This window comes from Chrysemys picta, chromosome 3 (genome assembly GCF_011386835.1).
Source record: "Chrysemys picta bellii isolate R12L10 chromosome 3, ASM1138683v2, whole genome shotgun sequence".
NCBI classification, from domain to species: domain Eukaryota; kingdom Metazoa; phylum Chordata; order Testudines; family Emydidae; genus Chrysemys; species Chrysemys picta.
Window position 1 is genome coordinate 209,488,622 of NC_088793.1, and position 16,081 is coordinate 209,504,702.

Sequence of the window (16,081 nt, forward strand, 5' to 3'; positions counted from 1 at the left end):
CCTCACAGCGCTGTAGATACTTAAAAATGCCTGTTGCAAAATTATAATACTAGAAGAGATGTGTCTAGCCAGCCCAGTCTTTGTGGGATCAGCTAAGAACTGCACAGGATTCAGACTTAAATAAATACCCCACCTCCACCCCAGTACATAGCAGGGTTTGTTTTGAGTTTCCTTTGTTGTCTAGCAAGGTAATAAAATCAAGCTTCCTATTATTTATTTAATTCTACCATATTAAACATTGTGCTTTAAGGTGCATGTTGAATGAAGCGTGGCTCTGTCACACCTGAAACTTGGGGATGCTGTTTGCCACAGTTTGGTCCTGCATGTTTGTGACTTTCCTGTGTGTTGCTCTCCCTTTCCTTGTCTTCTGTCCACCACTCAAAGTTGCGATTGATAGCTGCTGTGGTGTTTCAATGCAAAATTTTGTATGTGCAAAATTGCAAGATCTTGAAGTATTGAGTGAGACACAGATTCCATAGCTTGATTTGTGAAAAACATTTAGACCCACAAAGCTTGGAGGGCTTAGAAGCCAGGTGGAATGAATCCAGGAAAAATATCCTACAGAATGTAGCTGGGAAACTTTCACCAGTTTCAACTGTCTTCTGCTCTAAAGCTTCATCTCTTTTATACCTCACTGGGTGTTAATTAGAGCTGGACAAGATTTTTCAGACTATTTGATTTGCCAAAAAATGCAGTTTGGGGTCAGCCAAAATGCTTCACAGCTTTATGTCGAGTTCATGGGCTAGTTTCAACCAAGCTAGGCCATTTTGGTAATGTCAAAATGAAACATTTCATTTCAATCCAAAAAACTTTGTTTTGCTTTTAATGCATTTTGACCAAAAATTCCCTGGGAGGAGATTCACAATATGACCAGAGGAGGTGCGTGTGCCTTCCTTTACAAGTAGGGTTAGCAGAATTCGACTTTTACTTTTTTGTTTAGAGAACTAATATCAATTTTTATTTTTTATTTTTTTTTTATTTTTAACCATTTTTATTTTTACAGTTCCAGGAAATTCCAGGCTTGGGGTAGGAGCAGCACTGACAGCAGGGCTTCCTGCGTGGCCAAGGTGCAGGGGAGCCAGGACTGCGAGGAGGAGCCCATGGCTTTGGGATGCTGCTGAACATTTTCTGCCTGGGGACTGAGCCATTCAGCAGTGGGGTAGCTTCCTCTGCAGTCAGGGGCTTGTCCTTCTCCTCACATTCCTGGCCGAGGTCTCTGCCTTCCTTGCACCTGCGCGGGATTGGATGTCACTAGCAACTACTATTTATGTTGTTCATGGAGGTGAACATTCCACCCCCCTGAGCGACATAAGTTACACCGGCCTAAGCACTAGTGTGCATAGCGCTATGTCCATGGGAGAGCTCTCTCCCGCCAGCACAGCTACCGCCACTCACTGGGGGTGGATTCATTATATCGATGAGAGAGCTCTCTCTCGTCGACATAGAGCGGTTACATGAGAGATCTTACAGAGGCGCAGCTGTATCGGTACAGCTCCAGTGTAGACATGGCCTAAATCTCCTCTAGCAGTTTGTGTATCTTCTCCGGTCACTTGCTTTTTTCCTCAAGATTCCTGCAAAGCGAAACAAAAATTTTGAGGTTGAAACAAAATGGACTGTTTCATTTTTAGCAATGTCAAAACATTTAGTGTATTTTAGTTTCTACTTGAAATTTTTTCAACTTTTCAACTCACCAAAAAATTTTGAAAAATGTAATCTCTATTCCTTTTCGGGAAGGTATGTTGGTTTGTTTGGGAGGTGTATTTGTGTTTTCCAGTATAAGTTTATTCCTCCAAAATCCTTTGACAAAAATGCTGTATTGGGCAGCCAAACTCTGAGTCTGGCATCCTTACTTACCAACACTAGCAATTGGCACTAGAGTGCTGCTTTTGTTATGTGTAGCAATAGAACAAATACTAAACCACAAGTGGCTCCCAGTAATTCTTTTGTTATGTTGTTGTGCCACCATTTGAATGCAGTTTTAGTTGGTGCTCACAAATAAATACATAACGCACAGCAACATTGTTTTACACTCCTTGCAGGAGTGTTTATACATTTTACTTTTAAATTAAACACAAAACGTGCCACCATTGCATAAAGAGATATGGAAAGGAAAATGCTCACACAGGCAAGCAGTGGGGGCTTAAGAAGATTGCACACTGTTATTACAATACTTATAGCCTTCCTAACAACTAAGAGACCCTTCTCCTGGCTCTCTAGATAAAAGGTGTGTGTGCAAACATTAGGGCTAGTGCAAATGGTTCCTTTAAATTAGATATATTTGACCAGCTAGGACCCGATCATTCACTGACTGAAGTCAACCTGAGTCCTCCTTGGCTTATTGCCCCTTTGATTTCTAATGTCCTGAAAGAACTTATTCCTAAGACATCTGCTGCTCTGCCTGCATTCTTTATTACTGGAGGCAGCACATAGCATTTCAAAATTTCAGTGAAATTAGCCTGGAGCTCTGTTGCACAGACTGAAACTGCATTGCAGGAAAATGATGAGAGTCAGATTCTGTGCTTGGATGCCCACCTGCAGCTCTTGTTGCTAGCCATGCACACCTGAGGGAAAAGTTGGATCACAGATGTTTAAAAGGACAACTGCAAGTTACCCCTTCAAGCGCAAGCTAGTTGTTAATTACCGTTCACTACATCCTTAGGATGCCCCATTGCAGTTTGGTTTAGTGCCCCATTGCAGTTTGGTTTAGTGCAGTTTAGCTCTCATCAAGGTCAATGCAAATACTCCTATTGATTTCATTAGGAAATGAATACAGTCCATAAAACTTTAGGCTAGTTGTTTGAGTTTGTTTAAGGAATTTCTGACCAGCACAAAAGTTGTGATCTTGTGTATTGTACAACTCTTGGTGTAAGAGAGGGCAGAGCTGGTGCAACCATTTAGGCAAACTAGGCAGCCGCCTAGGGCGCATAGTGGTTGGGGGCGCCTAAAAGCCCGCTCAGGTGAGGAGGTGGAGTGGAGGTGAGCTGGGGCAGGCTCCCCAGGCGGGGTTAGCTGCCGCAGAGGGGGGGGGCTCCCTGGGCGGGGTTAGCTTCTGCGGAGGGGGGTCTCCTCAGGCAGGGTTAGCTGCCGCAGGGTGGGGGGGGCTCCCCGGGCGGGGTCAGCTTCCGTGGAGGGGGGGTCTCCCTAGACAGGGTTAGCTGCCGTGGGGGGGTAGCTGCTGTGGAGGGGGGGCGGGGGGGCTCCCTGGGTGGGGGGCTGGGTTAGCTGCTGCGGGGGGGGGGGCGGGGTTAGCTGGGTGAGGGGGGCGCAAGGTGGAAGTTTCGCCTAGGGCGCGAAACTTCCTTCCACCGGCCCTGAGAGAGGGGATATATAAATGCTATCACCTTTTGCCATTGTGATTTAACCAAGTGACATCATTACATTTGTTTTTCCTTTGCAAGCTGAAACATGAGCTTCTCCCTATTTGCAAGAGCTTCTCTTCTCTGTCTTTGTGGAGCAGCTGTGACTAGGTATTCTGTGTACATAGAGCTACATACACATAGGGCCATGGTGTAGGAAACAAAAGGGAAAAAAAGAAAGCAATGGCTTTAATTTTTTTCATAAATGGCCAGGAATTATGGGTGTCTAAGAAGAGGTGCCTGAAAGAGACTGATTTTCAGAAAGTTTGAGTCCCTGCTCTGACAGTTCCTTTAAGCTGTCTCAAGTTGGGCACACAAAATCCCTAGCTGCTTTTAGAAATCTAGGCCGATGTTCCAGAGGAAATGAACTTGACACAGATGTGAACCTCCCACCTCTTGGCTAGTGCCCAGGGACCCTGACCAAGACTGAGGCCTTAGAGGGCTAGGCACTGTACATATCCAGAGTAAGAGATAGTCCTGCCCCAAAGAGCTCCCAGTCCAGATAGACAAGGGATAAAGGTGCCATTTACAATCCCCATTGTACAGCTGGGGAAATGAGGCACAGAGATCAAGTGACTTACCAAAGGTCACACAGGGTATCTTTGCCAGAGCTGGAAATCATACACTGATCTTTTCCATCCCTCACCTGCCTTCATTGTAAGAGCATCCTTTAGCGTCTCTGCTCAACCAGTGAAGCCTGGCTACTGTTAGTTCAGCTATGACTCATGGAAGCTGTTTATTGCTTTGGAACTTAAATTCCCATCCTGAGGAATGCAAGCCGTGCTGTCGGAGCCCCCTGAGCAAGTCAGCATGTTACCGTAGGGCTCCATCAGACCTGTCAGCATCCTCTGCCTGGAAAGCCATGGAGACTGGATGTCAAAACAGACTCGAAATTGAAGTCTAGAGCACTGGGAAGAAGGGAAGTACACTGGCCCTGAATTGTAACGCGCCTCCTGGATTGAGGCAGTAAGCTAAACATTGTTTCCGATCCCATTGAACTAGCGCTTTGGGCAAATCAAAGAGAAATTAGAAGAGCAGCAGCCTCCTGAAGTCAAGAGGGGGAAATGTGCCAGATTTGGTTCTGCGGATTGTCTCTTTGTATGTAAGAGAGACATGGTGGGCGAGGTCATATGTTTTAGGACTAGCATCTGTTGTTGAGAGAGAGAGAAGCTGCTCTTCAGGTCTCTTGTACATTGGTGTGTTGTCAGAGCTGTTGCACGTTATAGTGCATTGTGCTGTTGGACTAAATCCCACCCTGGAACTGAATTCTCAGCTCAGCAATGTGTCTTTCCTGCCAGGCAGAAGTTTAGTACCCCTAAGAATTCAGACCAGTTAGGCAGGAGGAAAATCACCCCTTTACGGGGGGGAAAGGGGGAGGACGGCATGCTCACACTTCAGCATGACAAACACCTTTAAAACAGACAGAACTGCTGCACCTTTCCGCCTCTGCAGCAGGCGCACAGTAACTCAATGGCAGATGCTTAAGAGATTGCAAAGGATACATCTTGTGGAGGATAGGGAAGCTGACCAAAACAATATTAAATCATTATTTGTATTACATGAAGACCTAGACAGATGAGATCAGGCCTTCATTATGCTAGGTGCTGAACAAAAAAAAAAATAGCAAGAGAGAGACTTTTCCCCAAAGAGTTTTCAGTCTAAACAGAACAGACAGGGAAATGACTTGCCCAAGATCATGCAGCAGGGTGGTGAGAGGTAAAGTACTGTCACAGGTTTAGTTCGGAGGGGACAACCTAAACGGAAAGATAAGGAAAGGGAGCGGGGATGTTGCTGGGAAAAGGGCAATGAAGGGGATGGAGCAGGGGAGGAGTGAAGCTGAGATGAAGAGACTGGGAGGGAGATGGTGGGTTGGAGCAAACAGCTAATCAGCATAGGACAGAGAAAGTCCAGTCAAAACTGTAGCAAGTTCTCTGAATTTCCAGAGGATCCAGATTTGGCTGATTCTGCTCCTGCTCTGACCAGCTGGAGTCTCTGGCTGGTTCCTCTTTCTGCAGCTTTTCACCAAAGCAACATGGTCGTCTACTTCACCAGATTGGTGGGGGTTTCCCTACATGGTTCTAGGCCCAGGGAGTTGCTTGGGGGGAAGGGGTTGGCCCTGGCTAGACCCTGTTTTACTCCTCTCCCCAGTGCAGCGGTCTCTGAAGTTCATTGTTGATAAATGCAAAGGAATGCACTTTGCAGGGAGGAGAAGTTTAAACTACTCGTAAACCTTACAGGGTTCTAAATTAACAGTATCAGCACAGGAAAGGGACCTGGACATCATCATAGGCAGCTCAGTGGAGACCTCTGTGCAATGCACAGTGCGATCAAACTACCTAACATGCTGTTCACATGCGTAAAGCATGTAATGGAGAATAATACGGAGAATTGTCTAACAAAGCCTTTTTATCAATCAGTGAGATGAGGGGTCGCCTCATCTGAAACACTGTGTGCAGTATTGACATCCCGCCTCATAAAGGATATCGTAGAACTGGAGTGGTTCAGAGAAGAGCAACAAGAATGATCAGGGGCCTGGGAAAACTTTCATCCAAAGGGGGTTGAAAAGATTGGGATTGTTACCTCAGAAAGAAGATGAGCAAGAGGGGAAATGATAAAAGCATATAAAATACAGAGTTGTCTAGAAAAGAAAGGTTGGGAGCTTCTGTGTTTGTGCAGCACCTAGCACAATGGTCCTGGGGCATGACCGGAGCTCCTAATACAATTTAATAATAATTTTGAACCTGAAGAAGGTTTCTGAGCAGGGTTTAGATTCACTCTTCCCACATCCTTCCTCTTCCAGCCCCATTCAGAACACAGTGATCTTATTACCTTCCATTTCAGCAGCTTTATCTTCCCCAGCCCCTGTCACTACACTCTTGGCCATGTTCAGTTCAGTGATACTATTCTCTGGCTTCTAATGTCTCTAATGCTTGGAACAAATCAAGAGCCATCACAGACTCCAAATGTCCAGGTTTTCTTCCCATTAACAGATATTCTTAGTTCCGTTTGGGGGGGGGAGCTAGTCCCCTCTAGTAATGTATCTGGGGCTTCCAGTGTAAACCAACAACCTGTTTCTCTCCTGGCCCTCATCTTACAGAGTGGATGTTGCAACTACTGCAGCAGGTGGAACAGGTGCAGAGAAGAGCTAGTAGATGATCAGAGGACTGGAGGGCCTATTGTATGAGAGGAGTACTAAAAGGTCTGGCCTTGTTTTGCCTAGCACAGAGAAGGTGGAGGAGGGTTACATTTGTTCTCTATAACTACACTGAGGGTAAACACCAGGAAGGGTGACGAGCTATTTAAGGTTAAGGACAATAGTGGCACAAGAAGAAGTGGGGATAAACTGGCCATGAACAAATTCTGGCTAGAAGTTAGAAGTAGATTTCTAACCATCGGAAGGGTAAGGTTCTGCAACAGCCTTTCAGTAGGAGTTGTGGGAGCAAACACTTAATTTGTCCGATGAGAGAGCTGGACACATTTATGAGTGAGATTGTATGATGGGGTTGCTTGTGATGGTGGGGGCAGGGCTTGGCAGCCATCCGAGTGTCCCAAGTTTTGCACCCAAAAGACAGCAATACTACAAAGGCTTAGCAACTTTGGGAAATATAGGCCTCGCTTGTCTGCTGTGCCACAGTCATCTATGTGACCTTGGGCAAGTGTCGTGGGATTTTCCCAAGTGCCTAGCTCACTTAGGAGCACAGAGCTCACTGGAAGTCAGTGGGATTTACTTTCCTAAATTACTTGGGTGCTTTTGAAAATTTCACCATTATTCTCTCTGGGCCTGTCTTCCCCATCCGTAACAAGGGGGTGATGATAACAATAATACATCCCTACTTCACAGGGGAGTGTTGAGAATAAACTCCATTATTGACTGGGTGAGGCTCAAACAGTGCAGTACAAAGGGCGGTATAAGTACTTAGACAGGAGCAGGGACACCCAGTTGTGCAACTCTGGGTTTAATCAGACTCTGGTGTTGTTGCTCCAGGCGAGGATGATGATGATGACGAATGTGGGGAAGAGAAGCTGCCCTCCTGCTTTGATTATGTGATGCACTTTCTGACCGTCTTCTGGAAGGTCCTTTTCGCCTTCGTCCCCCCGACAGACTACTGGAGTGGCTGGGCCTGCTTCGTCGTCTCCATCCTAATGATTGGTTTGCTGACGGCTTTCATCGGGGACTTGGCATCCCATTTTGGCTGCACCATTGGCCTGAAGGATTCAGTGACTGCAGTCGTGTTTGTTGCATTGGGAACTTCAGTGCCAGGTAAAAAAGTAATTTAATTTCCTGACATGATCTCTGCCATCTTTCCCCTATGCTGTGTATTTGGGATTCAGCGGGAGCGGGCTGCAATCCAGGTCTAGATGAAGAGCTAACTAGTAACACTGACACCCATGGGAGACCCCAGTGGTGCGTTTCCCTTCGTGGTGGCTGTGGGTTAGTTAAAGTATAGCTTTAGCTTTGAATTTTCAGGCTTTCTAATGTTTTGATAACAACTTGTAACTGATATTTACAGTCTTAACTTCAGCAAACCCAAGTTTTCGTTCTCGGAATAGAATTCTAGTTGTTCCATGGAGTGCAAAAGTAACATGTGTCAATCCACATTTTTGCTTTCTCCACTGCCTGCAGAACGTTGGGTTTTTTTACATCTCATGTAGGTATGACATTAACTGCACTGGACTGGGTTTTTTAAAAATCCCCTTAAAACAAAGTGTCCTTAATCCATTCCAGAAATCGTTACTGTGTCTGGCAAGCCGTTCTTTGTTTCTTTTAGATCCCAAAGATTTTTTCTGCGCCACTAATATTGGTATATAAGTGAATGGAAAACCAGTGAAATGAGAGGAAAGTACTTTTGGCCATGTTACTCTTACTGTCATTTTAATCTGTTGGTGCTACTGATAATAAAACATACAGCTCCAATTTCTGCTATCTGGTATATTGCTATAAATTACTCTGGATTTACATGGATCCACAGTGCATATTTCTCTCAGACATCCCTGCTGTTTAACTGGCAACCATTAACTGGGAACCATTAGCAAAATGCAGAGTGACACTTAAGTTTTTTCATCTGGCATAATTGGAAATTATGTACAGTGTGTTTAAATAGTTAAGACCCTTTTGTAAGTCCTTTTTTCAGTGTCTGTCCCACTGTCGCTAAACATCAGCTGCAGTAGAACAAAAACATTAGGAGATAAAATAATATTGAGAACAGTGTCTCCCCATTATGTCAGTCAGTGGGACACCCTCACTTGGATGCTGTGTTCACTGCAGCTCCACCTTGCCTCAAAGGACAGAGCAGGTACAGAGGAGTGAGGAGAGTGGGCAGCAACCTGGGGAGAGCGCCCTGTGAAGAGGAGCTTAAAGGAGACAGAGAAAAGGGTACATGCCAGAGGTGTAAGGAATCAGTAGCCGTACAGAGACGGCTCACCAGGGACTCCCAGAGTTGTTAGCTGCACTGTGCTGTACATCTCTCCCATATCACAGCCAGGTCAGCCTCTACACCTCGCTCATCTCACTCTCCGGTCATGTTCCACCATGCCGGCTGGCTGCTGGGGGTAGGAAGAGAGGTGCTTCCCGCTGCAGCTCTGGGTCCCCTGTCCCCCTGCCTTCCCCTGCAGGGAGCAGAGAGAAGCCTGGCAGGGAAGGAACGGAGCTGCCCAGCGCCCTGACAGGAGCTTTCAGAGAGGACCAGGAAGAAGGGATGGCATGGACACAATAGCACCATGTTCGCTACCTCCTATCAGCTGGCATTGGGTGTTACCAGACCGTTGGCAAAGGGAGCTTGTGACTGGAATTACCAGCTCTGTATTTCAACAAATGATGCTATGTGCTAATTGGAAATGGGCCAAGGAGTCTTGTCTCTTGTTTTTGCAAAACCTCATTAGTCAGATTTTATTTTTTCCAAACAAAAACCAGGCCTGGATGGGCTCTGAGGTTCATATTATCCAAACCCCCAAAGAGGAGGAATGGACTGGGTGGGGTAAAAGATTCCTCGTGTCTCATCTCAGTAGCAGTTTTGGATCAGCTTTGGTTTTGCAGAACCAGAAATGGGGGAGGTGCTGCACCGCTGTTTATTAATGGGCATAAAGCACCTTGAGACCCTTCGTGAGAAGAGCCTGTTTATGAACCAAGAATGTTACTACTCAGTTGCCTTTCTTTTCTTTCTAGCCTAGTAGCTTTTACATGCCCTTTTTTCACATGCCCTCTAGCAATTCCCTGTCCCTGCATCTTAGTCTCCTGAGGGCTGTAATACTTTAGTCTAATACAGGTTATTGGGCTCCATACAGGGGTAACTGGATGGGGTTTAGTGGCCTGTGCTAGGCAGGAGGTCAGACTAGATGACCTGGCGGTCCCTTCTGGCCTTACACTCTATGACCTCGCTCTCTGCAAATAACAGATGTTGTCAATTACCACTGACTCTAATTGCACTCCAACCAGAATCCCTCTCCCAGCATCGTCCAACCCCACCACCCCAGTTACCCAGCTCCTTACAGAAACCACTGGAACAGCTCATGTGCTAGTCAGTGTGAGGAAGGGTGTGTGAACTGGGCCCATTGCATTTGGGCATGGAAAGGGACAGACACACAAGCTATTGGTTTGCCATCGAACATGGAAACAAAAAATGGCAAAAGAAAAGGAGATGTTTAAAAACCAACAACCCTTTGTAGTCAGGTGGTAAAGAATTATCTGACACAGCCTCATCAAGACCCACACCATCCTCTCCATTTCAACGAGTATCCTTTTGAACTGATTGTGTAGATAAAATAAATCCTAGTTTACAAAAAAACGTGATTTTTAAACATCTTTAATAAGCTTCAATTTTGTGGGAAACTTGGAAACCCAGAAAGAAGAATTCCATGTGGTACAATTTTGAATAGTTCTGCTGATATTGAGGAAAGTAAAGATCAATTTCTTTATAAGTAGTATGTTTTCCCTCCTCCGTATCATAGTCATAATACCACTCCAATGGCATTGCTAAAATTACCATGTGACCATTCTTGTTGAGACAGCTAAAGCAGACACTTGTTAAACTGGGAGAGATTTGAAAGGTATGTGGAATATTTTTAGACTATCCAATAGGGTAGGGAGCTGAAATTTGAGAAGACAATTCAGTACCCTGGAAAGTATTTCAAATAACTAACTCCTCTTTTCCACAGATTCCAAAATACCTAATATCTCTTTAAGCTTTAAAAAGTTTTCCATGCCCTCAGTTTTTCAGTGTAGAAAATTGCTGTCTTTTATTCAAACCCCTGCCAGAGTTGCAATCCCATGTTCTCATTTTGAACTTCTGCTTCTTTAATCTTCTCCCTTGATCTCTCTCACATTTTTCTGCATTCAGGTTCTTTGTTCTGCATGGAACACCTCTGATGAGACCAGATTCAGCTTTGATCCAGATGAATCAAAATTAGGTTGTTGAGTGTGAATAGCTGCTAGAAGTGTTTCTAGTGAAACATCTGAAGAGTCCTCTAATACCTGTTGTTTGGAGATAGGTCTTGGATTGATTAGACTGCCTCAGGAGCAGTCATGGTTAGTGGAGACTTAGCAAAGGGGCCTAAGAGAGGCAAAGAAGAGACTGTTCTTCATAGCACAGTATTATCAGCTGATCTAAGTATTCCTATAGTTCCCTACTCCATGGCATTCTGCCTTTTTTAAGAGACTGAATCAAGCATGGTGAGCTAGGAAGCCTTCATTAAGGACAGACTCACAAATTGGAGGTTACATCCTAAGGACCTGTTTGCTCCAGGATGCCTTGTGTCTCCTGTGTCAGAATGTCTCCACTGTTCCCTCCACCCCTTATTATGGGCTGGGCCAACCAGGCACAATTGACTTTCAAGAGAACATGACCAAAACTAGTCCAGCTGAGATATATTTTGATCATGCATAGTATCACCAACTCCAAGCATTCAAATATCAGGAGTCAGGCCCCAAAAAATCATGATATTAACTTACAAAAATAGACTGGGGTGTGTGTGTTTTATATGCCTTCTGGTTGTAGAGCATGGAAGGATCACATTTTCAAGCCTTTCTCTATAACCACAAGGGCTAGAAATTTACTGTATTTTTTTTTTAAAGCGGAGACTGTAGGAGCTGGGTCTTAAGAAAAGCCCTAAATATCACAAGACTTGCAATACAATTGCAAGAGTTGGCAACTCTGCATAAAACCAATAACACGGGTGCTTATACAGAACCCCTCAGTGCAAGGGAGCAACCAGGAGTCCCATCGGGTCCCAGAAGGGCTAACAAAACTGCATTTATTTTACTGAGCTACAAAACAGAAAATTCCGCTTTTTGTGGGTATGTCTGGTCTCATTTATTTGAAATAACGAGTACTTTGTGATCCATAGTGCATGCTCGAAATATCACGTACAACTTTTCTATGCCTGTAAGGCTCCAGGTGCACCCCAGAGGAAAACGGCTGTGCTCTGTAGCAGTGTGGTGGACTGGAGTGCAGTGTCCGATTCAGATGACTTGTAATGAAAAGCTAAGCCCTTTTTTCTAACCATCATCACTTACATAGAGGCAAAATACAGAACATAAAGTATCTGGCCTAATAACAATCTTTCATGTGTTAAAAACTGCAAGTGGATATTCACAGAACAATGCCTAATCATTTCCATTCTTAATACAAAAATACAGTGCCTTAGTGTTTCTTGAATGCGCCATATCAATTACAATAATCTCATTTCATTGGGCCTGTGGCCACTGTTTGATTAATAGCTAAGTAAGCAAAGAATCAACAGTAGGAATAATTAAACAAAATAGTTCTCATCCCTTTAATACCACTGCATGGTCAGTTTCCTCCAGTAAAAGCAATTGTTTGGCAAGGTGACTAAACGAGATGCATCACTTCCTGGCTATAAGTTAGTGTCTCAATATTAGGGAGAAAATAAAGTTGGTGGGTAAGTGATGGGGAGGGGGAGAGGGAGAGGGAGGCGGGGGCTTGGTTTTGTGGTTAAGGTCTTAGCATAGAATCATAGAAATGTCGGGCTGGAAGGGACCTTGCAACGTTATCAAGTCCAGCCCCTGTGCTGAGACAGGACCAAGCAAACCTAGACGAAAACCCTCTCCCTGACAGGGGTTGTGCCACCTGCTCTAAAAACCTCCAGTGTTTTGAGGAATGCAGTCACTTTCTGCCAAGATTTTAATTGAGCTGAAAACCCTATTTTCCTTTGCAAACCAAGTTTTGATAGAAAAATGTTGACTAGCTATATCAGTAAGAAATTTAATCCAGTGCCATGCCTTGAGCAGTTGATGGAACAGTTAAATAGAGGCCTTTTATTGAAACAGGAGATGTTTTACTTTAAAGGTAAAAAAAATATCTGGAGTACACAAAATTATTGAATTTAGTCAGACTAGACAGGGTGGCCTGGTACTTCAGGAGGAATTTACAAAGCTAGATGTTTGGGCAAGATGGTGTCAAGCAGAAATATAGCATAGCAAGGTACTGCACAGTGGAATAACCATCTGAGCAAGTCATACTTGGAAGGGTTCTAACATAATTGCAAGCACTCAGGAAAAATACATCAGCCTGGCATGATAGTTCAATGCAAACTTCTGCTCAGTGTTGATCAGAAAGCCAGGAGGTTAATAGGCTTTCTTAAGAAAGGGATGGACAGTGGCTGACAAGATTATAAAGCCAATAAATAAATTGATGCCCTCACTTTGGGCACCCCATCTCAGAAAGGAGATAGCAGAAATAGGAAACAGCCAGAGGAAGGCAAAGAAAATCATTAGAGCAGTGGTTCCCAAACTTGTTCCGCCGCTTCTGCAGGGAAAGCCCCTGGTGGGCCAGACCGGTTTGTGTACCTGCCGCGTCCGCAGGTTCAGCCGATCGTGGCTCCAGGCCAGTGGGAGCTGCTGGAAGCGGCGGCCAGTACGTCCCTCGACCTGCGCCGCTTCCAGCAGCTCCCATTGGCCTAGAGCAGTGAACCGCGCCACTGGGAGCCACGATCGACTGAACCTGCGGATGCGGCAGGTACACAAACCAGCCCGGCCCGCCAGGAGCTTTCCCTGCACAAGTGGCGGAACAAATTTGGGAACCACTGCATTAGAGGTTTGGAAAGACTTTAGGATGAGGAAAGAGTTTTTAAAGATAGAGGTTTTGATCCAGCAAGTGGAGCATGCAGAACCCCATAGAAATCAGTGGACAGAAATCCAGCCACCCACGTGGAATAACTTGCAGGATCAGGTCTTAAGCCTATTTAGCTTAGGGAAGATGACTCAGGAGAGACAGGGAAGAGATGTATACAATTCCATTACAAAAATCCGTCATTAAGAGCAAGGTAAGGTTGCAAGCTGAAGCACTCAGAATTCAGGGAATGACATCATGAAAAGTAGGCAGTGTTGTTGTAGCCTTGTCAGTCTCAGATATTAGAGAGACAAGGTGGTGAGGTAATATCTTTTACTGGACCAACTTCTGTTGGTGAGCGAGACAAGATTTCAAGCTTACACAAAGCTCTTCTTCGGGTCTGGGACCCGTACTCATGACAGGTCTACACTTAAAATGATGCATGGGCACAGCTGCATCAATGCAGCTGTGCCGCTGTAGTGCTTAAGTGAATATGCTCCTACGCCAATGGGCGAACTTCTCTCGTCGACATAGTTAATCCACATCCCCGAGAGGCAGTAGCCATGTTGGTGGAAGAAGCCCTCCCGCTGACATAGCGCTGTCTATGCTGGCACTTAGGCTGGTGTAACTGCATCACTTAGGGGTGTGAACATGTAGTTATACCAAAGTAATTCTGTAGCGTAGGCCAGAGCACTGAGTATGTTTCCCAGACCTGAAGAAGCACTCGCGTAAGCTCGAAAGCTTGGCTCGCTCACCAACAGAAGTCAGTCCATCCATCCAGTCGGCACAACCTTAATTCTGTCCTCTTACGTGTGTGCATTACAATACAGCCTTTTCCCTACAAGACCCCTGTCTGATTTCCTGGGCAATCAATGTGGCAGGGCTGTGTGGAGAATACGGAGGCAAGCATAAGCACAAAGGCTATAGCTATACCAGTTTTGCCGCTTGTATCTTGCCTTTATGCCATCTGATGAAATGTCTTTGTGTCTTTGCTTTGGCTTCATCCTTGTGGTAGTGCAAATCAAATGCACTTATGCACCCATGCAACTGGCTTTTCAATATGATTTCTTTTAGACATAAGTTGGCAATTGCCATGCTTGCCACATGTAAGTGAGTACAAATACATATCCAGTAGCTATGCAGCTTGTCAAGAGGCAGATTATAGCATTTAGCCACTAGCCTTCAGAGTGAATGCATCATAGCTCTGAGACAGGAGGATGCCTTAGCCAGCTCCCCAGCATGCACGCTGTATATCCATTAGGATGGTGCAGCCTACATCCCTCATCATGCCCACCTAGCTCCATGGGCCAATGCAGCGAACCAGGACCCAGTTCCCACATTAGGGGGTAGTTTCTGACCCCAGGTACACAAGGGGGAAATTCCTGGGCTTCTTCAGTCATGGGGACTACAATTGTCCCTGGCCTTTGCATGGGATGTGCTGTAGGGAGGGAAGGCACTGGCACAAAGGACATGCATAACTAAGTACAGAGCATTCCAGGGTGAGGCCCTCCAGCCCTGATCCTGCACCATGGAAGTCAGTGGGAGCTATGCCATTAACTTCAAGGAGTGCAGGATTGGGCCCATTATAAATGTACAGCATTGCTGCACAACTGGTACTTGCTGCTCTTGTAAATGGCTACAGACCATTGCATTTCCTTTGGAAGGCATTGGTGTCTGCAGACAAACAGCGCTATGTCAGAGCTAAGCACCCTTAGATTGTATTCATCCTATATAGGTAACATTCCAGAGTTTTTAGTAGGGGCTTCGCTAACTTGGGTATTTCATTAGGTTGCACATTGAAGTCCATGAAGTCTAAAAGGGTGCCTGCCCTAGAGTGGGGGTCTGTCTGGTCTGAGTAGGAACTCCAGGGAATTTGACCTACAGGCCAGGCAATCCCCCTGCAGGGTGGTATGGACAGCATCTCTCCTGCTGCATGCTGCAGTGCACTATGTAGAAAGGATAACAGACCACCGGTGGGAGATCATGAAGTCTCCTTTGTGTTATAGTTCACAGAAATGTGGCTAGAGCTGTTCAGATATTTGCAAACCCTGATGTGTGAATGTTCTCACTGCAAAGCCCATCTTTCCTCCTACTAAGTTCAATAGGACTAAATGCAGAGTCACAGACTACTCAACATGAGCAAGAGTGGCAGAGAAATTAACACCATAACATCAAATTCAGCTCAAACCTCTTCCCTAGGCTAGGCTGTTTGGGGGAAAAGGTCAGGAAGTGTTTTGTCTGGGGTCCTCTGACTCTTGCAGGGAGCTTTGAGAGGTGGGATCTGGGTCCAGGTCTCCTCAGGGAAAGCTTCTCATTCCAAGGGTTTGGACTTCATCACATGGGGCCTTGACTGTCACTCCAAGGGTGGCTGCATGCTGCCCCATCATACAGTCTCTGGGGCGTATGTCTACACGGCAAGAGAAGGTGTGATAGCACCATGCCTGGGCATGCCTGGGCTAGCTTTACTCTAGTGAGCAGGGATAATAAGGGTAGTGTTGATACGGTAGCATGGGCTAGCTGCCTGAGTCCCTGGCAAGCTTGTACTGGGGCAGCTAGCCCATGCCGAAGCTCATGCCACCACATACACCCTGCTATAGCTAGATTAAAGCTAGCTCAGGTTTGGCCAGCCATGCTACTGTCCCACTTTCACCTGCAGTGGAG

General features: G+C 45.5%; 1 protein-coding gene across 23 annotated transcripts in view; it reads left to right on the forward strand.

The window, feature by feature from the left end:
* SLC8A1 (solute carrier family 8 member A1) overlaps positions 1 to 16,081 on the forward strand; it is a 339,712-nt gene that overhangs the window by 297,725 nt on the left and 25,906 nt on the right. For 21 of the 23 annotated variants that reach the window (XM_042852699.2, XM_065590885.1, XM_065590889.1 and 18 more), the window contains one exon: positions 7,342 to 7,617. The exons of 1 other annotated variant lie outside the window; for it this stretch is intronic. In XM_042852699.2, the coding sequence (XP_042708633.2) occupies positions 7,342 to 7,617 (276 nt within the window). Of the gene's footprint in view, positions 1 to 6,453; positions 6,556 to 7,341; positions 7,618 to 16,081 lie in introns of those variants that run through there. One more of the 23 variants, XM_065590904.1, reaches the window with a different exon arrangement.